Raw genomic sequence first — 8,035 nt, 5'->3', positions numbered from 1 at the left:
GAAGAAAACAAAGGAGTTTAGGACACTCACCAGTCAGCAGGACGGTGCAGCTGTAATGACCCAAATTGCTGCTTAAGGGCTAGAGCTGATTGGCTTTGCCAAACTTAAAGAGTCAGCCCCAGGCATGCTGGGAAAAAGGTTCCTATAAGAGCCCAGCCCCTGCAGGGGGGAAGAGCTAGCAGGGAGCAGGCAGCTACAGCTAAAGGGATTGTGACTAAACTGTGCTATAGTACCCAGCATTGATTTAAATATGGGCTTTCCCTTGTTATTTGTCCGTTTCCTCCCCCTAGCCATCTCAGACTCCTTCTCTTGTCGCTGTACTTAGATGGGCCTTTCAGACCGTCTGCCATGCTTCTGTCTTCACGAGGTTCGAACCACTCCCACCAGGCTCCTTTCTGTAGCATCACCTGCCTTAATGAGCCTGAAACCACAAGAGCAGCAAATACTGCTTCCGGGTACGTGTGCAGTCCTGTATGTGCAGCCAGTGCCCTTCACACACGCCTGTATGTCAAACCCAGCACACAGATGGTGAGCTCCTCGGGGCAGAGACCTACTTTGCATATATTTTCTGTGAAGCACCTTACTTACCTCTGGATGCTGTGAACTACTAACACGTATTGCTGTGTGTGTGTGCTGCAGAGTGTGTCTGTCTGCTGTGTGTGTGGCTGTGGCCACGGCCACTAGCTAGTACCACCTCCAGACCGTCACTACTGCTCATACTTCTCTGGGCCGAGCCCTTTGAAGGCAACGTTATTTTCCCACTGTGTCTGAGTTCTGCTAGGGATCTTCCAGAGCAGGTGATGGGATTAGTTCCCCTCCCCACCTACACACACACGCCTTCCTCTGGCTCTGGTTGTAAAGGGTTTCTTGCATGTGTGTACAATGAGGAGTCCGGGGGTTAAACTAATAGCAAAAGGGGAGGGTAGGAAGTGGGAAGATGTGAAGTACAAAATTAATCAAGGAACCAAAGGACGTGGAGAGACGAAATTCATGAATTGCCTATAGCCCAAGGCTAGAAGCCTGGGTAACAGACAAGAGGGAGGGGAATAATATTTATGGGCATCAATTCAATCCAGTTGGTATTACGGGACCTTTGTGGGATGATTCACCAGGTGAGATTTTGGTGGAACTTTTAAAATCAATGATGATAACCTGTTTAGGAAGGATCAAGTGGTCAGAAGGGACGGAGGAATGGCACTCTATCAAAAATGGCATTACCTGTTTCCAAGTCACTGACTGCTCTGAAGAAAATGATCTTGAATATTTATGGCTTAATGTCCTAACAGATAAAGCACAAGATGGGGTATTAGTTGATGTCTGCTGCAGACCACTAAGTCACCCTAGGAAACAGGGTGACCGCCTCCCTTACACACCTATCTATGCATACTAAAAAACCCTTCATGAGCAGGGGGGAATTCAATTTGAAAGACATACGCTTCAGGTTTCATGCTGCCAGTACTAAACCAGTCTTGGAATGTCTAAACATTATAAATGAAAATTTCCAAACTCAAAGAGTTTCAGCCAACACAGGGGAACTTTTTATTAAACTTGTACTAACAGATAAAGAGAAACTGATCACGGAACTAAAAGTTAATGGTAGATTAGGTACAAGTGATTATGACTTGGTCGCATTATAATGTGCAAGCAGAATAAAGTCTAAATCAGTAATATATACAGTTGGTGCTTTAATAGGGCCAATTTCACAAAGTTGAAAACAATTAAGAGCCCAATCAGTTGGAAAGAAGAATTTAATCAGAAAAATGTTAATGATAATTGGGAATCATTTAAGAACACACCTTACTAAATCCCCAAAAAGCCACAATTGAGGAAGAAGGCCATGCTGGTTAAAAAATGGACCTGGTTTAGAGGGGAAGTGAAGCCTGCAGTAAAAAAAATTTAAAAATATCTACAAGATGGAAGAAAGGAGACGTTGATAGTAATGAATATAAATCAGAAATCGGGAATTATAGAAAATTAACAAGGGAAGCCAAGGGACACAAGGAGAAATCAGTGGCCAGCAGAATTAAGGACGAGAAGAAGTTTTTGAAATATGTTAGGAACAAAAAGAATCCAGACAATGGCATTGGTCCATTACTAGATGGAAATGATTGCATTATCAATAATAATGCAGTAAAGATAAAGGAGTTCTCTGCTGTATTTGGGGGGGAAACAGATGATTTGGTCTCATCATATGGTGATAACATTCGTTCCATTCCGCTAGTCTCTCTGGCAGATGTTAAAAAAGCTACTAAAGTCAGACATTTTAAAATCAGCAGGTCCAGATAACTTGCATCCAAGAGTTTTAAAAGAGCTGGCCAATGAGGTCACTGGACTGTTAATGTTGGTTTTCAGTAAGTCTTGGACACTACAGAGGTTCCAGCAGACTGGAAGAAAACTGCTGTTGTATCAGTTTTTAAAAAGAGTAACCAACGTGACTTAGGTAATTACAAGCCCGTTCGCCTGACATCGATCCCAGGCAAAATAATGGAGCAGCTGATCCAGGACTCAGTTAATAAAGAAGTAAAGAAGGGTAATGTCATTAATGCAAAGCCATGGCTTTATGGAAAATAGACCCTGTTAAACTAACTTGATAGCTTTTTTTGATGAGATTACAAAATCGATTGCTAAAGCTACTAATACGGACATAATAGACTTAGACTTAAGCCAAGGTGTTTGACTGGGTACCACAAAACATTTTGATTAAAAAACTAGAACAATATAAAATGACCATGGCACACATTAAATGGCATAAAAACTGGCTAACTGATAGGTCTCAAAATGTAACTGTAAACGGAATTGTCATTGAGTGGGTGTTTCCAGTGGGGTGCTGCAGGGATTGGTTCTTGGCCCTGCGTTATTTAATATTCTTAACAATGACCTGAAAGAGAACAGAAAATCATCACTGCAGATAACACAAAAACTGAGTTCACAGTAAATGATGAGGAGGCCAGTCATTGAGTCAGCGCAGTCTGGATCGCTTGGTAAACTGGGTGCAAGCACACAATATGTGTTTTAATATGGCTAAATGTAAACATCTGGGAACAAAGAATGCAGGCCACACTTACCCTGGGTAGTAGTGACTCTGAAAAAGATTTGGGAGTTGTGGTGGATAATTAACTGAACGTGAGCTGCCATGTGGCCAAAAGGGCTAATGCGATCCTGGGATGCATAAACAGGAATCTCAAGGAGAAGTAGAGAGTTTATTTTACATCTGTATTTGGCACTGGTGTAACCAATGCTGGAATCCTGTATCCAGTGCTGGTGCCCACAATTCAAGAAGGATGTTGATAAATTGTAGAGGGTTCAGAGAAGATCCACAAGAATGATTAAAGGATGAGAACATATGCCTTGTAGTGACAGACTCAAAGACCTCAGTCTATTTAGCTTAACAAAGAGAAGCTTAAGGGGTGATTTGATTACAGTCCACAAGTAACTACACAGGGAACAAATATTTAATAATGGGCTCTTCAATCTAGCGACACAAGGTATAGCATGATTCAATGGCTGGAAGTTGAAGCTAGACTAGAAATAAGGTGTAAATTTTTAACTAGGAGAGTAATTACCCATTGGCACAATTTACCAAGGGTCATGGTGGATGCTCCATCCCTGGCAATTTTTAAGTCAAGGTGGGCTATTTTTCTAAAAGCTTTGTGCTACGAGTTATTTTGGGGCAGGTCTCTGGCTTGTTGATACAGAAGGTCAGTCTGGCCTTGGACTCTATGAATGTCTGAAATGGGAACTTGTCACTGTTCGTGCTCTGCAAAGGTCCGGCTGTGTTATACTGTCTGGATTTTTCCAGCTGTCTTGGGAGTCTCCTGCCCCAGAATGCAGTCACTGGGTGGGCATTTGGTGGCTGTGCCGCAGGTCTGTGAGCGGTAGAGTTGCAAACAACCCAGCTTATTGCTCTGGAATATAAAAAAGCCAGTGTACCACCTTCCCATCAATTACAGCCTTTCAGGAGCCATCAGCCTCACCTCCAGCAGGGCAGTGGGGAGGAGGGCTGCAGTGCCTGCTCGTGGTGGAGTGCAGGCTCATTCACTGCATACATGGCCCATACAGACACTTACTCCCCAAAAATGGGCATGTGGGTAGCAACTAAAATCTAGATCCCACTCCAAGCCCTCTGGGCACATTCCAGGATGGAACAAGGAAAGCAGGTGGGGTGCGGGTCTCTGTGGCTGACATTGAACTGGTTGCTGCTGGGGCACCTGAAAGCTTTTCTCTCCCATGAACACTGCAGCTCCGTGTCCTTAAGCAAACTTGGCTCTTGGCTGTATTCCAGGCTGAACGTGTTTAACTGTCAAAGCCGCTGGCCCCTCCTCTCCATTCCGTCCATTTACCACACTGCCCTTTAGCCCCAGAAAGGGCCTGGCCCTCAAGACGCTGAAGACAAGGATCCTCAGCAGGGAAATTGCCCCAATGCTTCCACCCTTCCCTTAGCTGCAAAATCCTCCCCCAAACAAGCCACCCCACCCTGCTGCAACCACCATCCAAATACCAGCTCAGAACTGCCAACCATTCCTGGACTCCATCAAGTGTCCCAACTCCTGCTGTCCCAGAAGCTGGACCTAACTCCTCCAGTACACAGCCCATCAGTGCCGGCCCTTGTTCCCAGGGAGCAGCAGGAGCTAGTGGACTCGGGGTGGGGAGACATTGAAGGCCAGCAGTCTAATGTGGCTCAGATACTACCTTTGCTGTGGGGTCCAGGGCCCGCATCTCTGCAGGACCTCGGGTGGATGACACTCTCCTATGGGCCAACAGATGATTTGTTCATTTGCCCAATGCTATGGGCTTAGGCAGCATCAAGCAAACTGCCCCTAGTCATTTGAGGAGCAGCTCTAACTCTCCCCTTCCACTGCAGTGGTCCAGATGACCCAGGCTTTCACAATGGGGCACTGTCAGCCTGAGGCTGCTGCAGTGTGTGGTCTAACTATCCTAGCTCCTGGAGATGGGGATGGGAGCCTCCTCACCCCGACACATAGGTGATGCCAGAACCATCTCTCCTCTCCGAGCAAGCCCAGCCAACCAGCCTCCATAACCTGCCCTTCAGGGGCAGCTGCCCATCTTTGCTGGGGATGCTCACTTCATTCCACACAGCCCCCCTCTGCCCTTCACCAAGCCCCTCCAGAACAGCAACGAGCAAATGCACATGCAAGGCCAGCTCCAAGTTCTGTTCCACCCTAGCAGTTCAGCTCCAAAGCCTCCCTTTGCAGGTTAGCCCCTGCTGGCTCCGGGCCAGGACGGTACAGTGGAGCAATGGACAGCCGAGGATCAGGAGGTGGAGGATTTATAGCAGCACCCAGAGGTCCCATAGTACTAGGTGCTCTACAGACAGAAGTTAGTAACATTCCAGGCTGCTCCGTCCAGTGCGACAGAGCAGCCCCCCACCTTCTCCACAAAGCCCCTGCCCAGCACCAGTCAGGGGAGGGGAGGGTGCAATGCAGGCTCTACCCTCCATCTCATGTCCCACACGCAGAATGGCACCAGAAGAGTCCAGCTGTCCCTGAAGGCACTCAGGTCCTACAGTGATGAGGGCAGAAGCTGCTGCTGGTGCCTGAATTCCCCATGCTGGGGCCACAAACACGTGCTGCAGTTTTTAGACGTTTCCTTCCTACTTCCATGACTTTACAGTGCATTCTGCGTGCCCGAGGGGGCTGTGCTCTGCTCCTTGGGAGCATTCCCCCAGGGCCCCAGCTGCCCAGAGAGACGGGGACAGAACCAGGGTTAAATTCAGCAGGAGAAGGCAGAGCAGAGGTCCAGGAAATATTTTCAACCCCCCTGGAGTTTTTATAGCATCTTGGGGACGGGGGTGCTCTGGGAAATACTCTGTAAGAATTTAAGCCCTGGACAGAACCTCTCTCTTCACAGGACTGTAGTGATCTGCCACCTTCACAGAGTCACAAGCAAACCCCCAAGCAGCTGCTGATCGTTTATTGCACAAGAAATTGGCATCACTGAGGCAGGATGGTGCAGTACAAAACTATCGAGGTTACTGCTCAAAAGCTATTGCAATTTGTTGTATCCATAGACTTCATTATATACAGCTATGTACACAGATGCTCTCACACGCACGCAGGGGCCCGCCCCCCACGCACACACCAACACTTGAGCCGTTGCTGTTCTCAAGCCTTGGAAGGGTGAACTCCCTGTGGCAGCAGCCTAGGCCGGCAGAGGTTGTAGAATAAGGAAACAGCATCAAGGCAAATGGCAGAGAGCTGGATTCTGCCCTCACTTTCATCAGCGTAACTCCAAGGGCTTCTGATCTCCACCACTGTCTGTGACAGAAGAATCAGGCCAAGAGTTCCCACTTGAACCCACAGATCGAGCAAAGGCCACACGAGCTCTTCACACATGGGCACTCAGCTGCCGCCCTCAGGGCAAGTCTGGAGGGGTCACTGCTTAAAAAAGCTACCTGCTCATTTCAGCGGCGAAAGAGCCCATTTCACAGCACTCAGCTGCAGTCGCTGCCGAACCAGAGCAAGAGAGAACGGCGCATTGTCGGTACGAAACATTAGCGAGCCTCTAGGATCCTACTGAAGAGCATCACCACCACCTAGCAAGACATTCCATTTAAATAGTTAAATAACGAGCCCGGGGGGCCACAGGCACTCGCAAATCAAAGCACGCAACACAAAGCACAGGCCTATGCCCAGCCTGCCCTGCCTCATGGCGGCCCTCCCCACTGGTCTCTCCTTCGGGGCAGAGTTCCCAACCTGTACAGAGACAAAGGGTCCCATGAGTTGCTGCACAATGGAAAGGAAAAGGGCACCCCATGGTCATTGGGTGGGAAGTCAATGGGAGTTTTGCCATTGCCTCTGTGGGGGCAGGATTGGGCCCATGGATGTCACTACCCTGGACCACCTGAGTAGGAGTTTAAGCTACTTTATCGATACACCAGGAAAAACAGAAGTGAAAAATGACACTTAAAAAGCAGTTCTCTGTTCATTTGACTGCAGCTAACTCTAAAAAGCTCTGTCCAGCGCTAGGCCCTGGCAGGAGCTCCCCAGACAGAAGTGCCCACCCAGCCCTGCTGTCTCAGGCCGTTCCGAGCTCTGGCCTCTTGTGGCTGCAGTGAGCAGCCTCAATCCAAAGGGACGCAGGGCCACAGCTAAACGGCTCTGTGGCACTAACAAAGGAAAGACACACCGCAGGAAATCACTGGGTTTGTTCGGAATTCTCTGCTTTTCATTCATTCATTCGAGCACGTTCAATGCCCGTTTTCCAGGTGGCAGAGGTAACATTTGCACACACTTCTTTGGTGCAAGGTGGCTCGGGGAGGAGGAAGGTGTCTTCACTACTGCCCAGCCTTGTGGGGACACCGCCGTCTCTCAGGGGGTCCCTGCTGCAGGCCCAAAGACCCCAAGGTCTGGAGCTCGGACACTGGGCTGCAGTTGGACAGCGACTGGAACTTGTACAGGGTCCGCCCCCCGGGAGGACACCGTGTGGCAAGGGGCCAGCGATCCAGTCCCCTCCCAGCCATCTGCTTTATTCCCCCTCAGTAGCAGCATATGGGCGGGCTCTTGGGTCCGTCTCCCCCCTTACACCTTGGGCTCGCTTTGGAGGTGGGGGGGCAGCCCGTCTGCCATTGGGCTGCATTGGCACAAGCCTAACACAGGAACAAGAGTGACAGAAAAAACTCCCAGGGAGGGAGGGAGGGAGACAAACTGCTCAGTGACAGGCGCTCTCTGCCCGCCCTGAGAGCGAGAGCACCCAGCTTGCAGCCTGCTCCAGACGCTGCTCTGCCCTGGGCCGGCCGGGGGATGCTGGGGAAGGAGCAAGCTCCATTACTCCTGGCCAAAGCCTTCTGTCTCCTCAATGGCATACAGCAGCTTCTCCTTCAGCTGTTCATAGCTCTTGTAGGGAGGAAGATCCAGGCGATTAAAGCTGGCGAGAAAACAAAGGCTGTCAATGTAGTGGCAATTCCCGCCTCCCTCCCCCATCCCATGCTCTCCTGAGGCAGGGGCATCTCTCTGCTTCCTCAGCCACGCTCCGGGGCTGCACCTGGAGATGCATAAGCTGGTCCCAGCACACGGAA

At 49.3% G+C, this 8,035-nt stretch overlaps 1 protein-coding gene across 2 annotated transcripts in view; it reads right to left on the bottom strand.

Annotated features, from left to right (window-relative positions):
• Positions 1 to 3,450: 3,450 nt before the first annotated feature.
• Positions 3,451 to 8,035, bottom strand: part of WWP2 (WW domain containing E3 ubiquitin protein ligase 2) — an 89,598-nt gene continuing 85,013 nt past the window's right edge. The window contains exon 24 of one of the 2 annotated variants that reach the window (XM_074968992.1): positions 3,451 to 7,884. In XM_074968992.1, coding sequence (XP_074825093.1) covers positions 7,785 to 7,884 — 100 coding nt within the window. In that variant the 3' untranslated portion in view covers positions 3,451 to 7,784. The remainder of the gene's footprint in view (positions 7,885 to 8,035) is intronic. The other variant, XM_074968991.1, reaches the window with a different exon arrangement.

The sequence above is a fragment of the Natator depressus genome, chromosome 12, assembly GCF_965152275.1.
Source record: "Natator depressus isolate rNatDep1 chromosome 12, rNatDep2.hap1, whole genome shotgun sequence".
Taxonomy (NCBI): domain Eukaryota; kingdom Metazoa; phylum Chordata; order Testudines; family Cheloniidae; genus Natator; species Natator depressus.
Note: the sequence above shows the minus strand (reverse complement) of the source record. Positions and strands in the feature narration are given on the sequence as shown.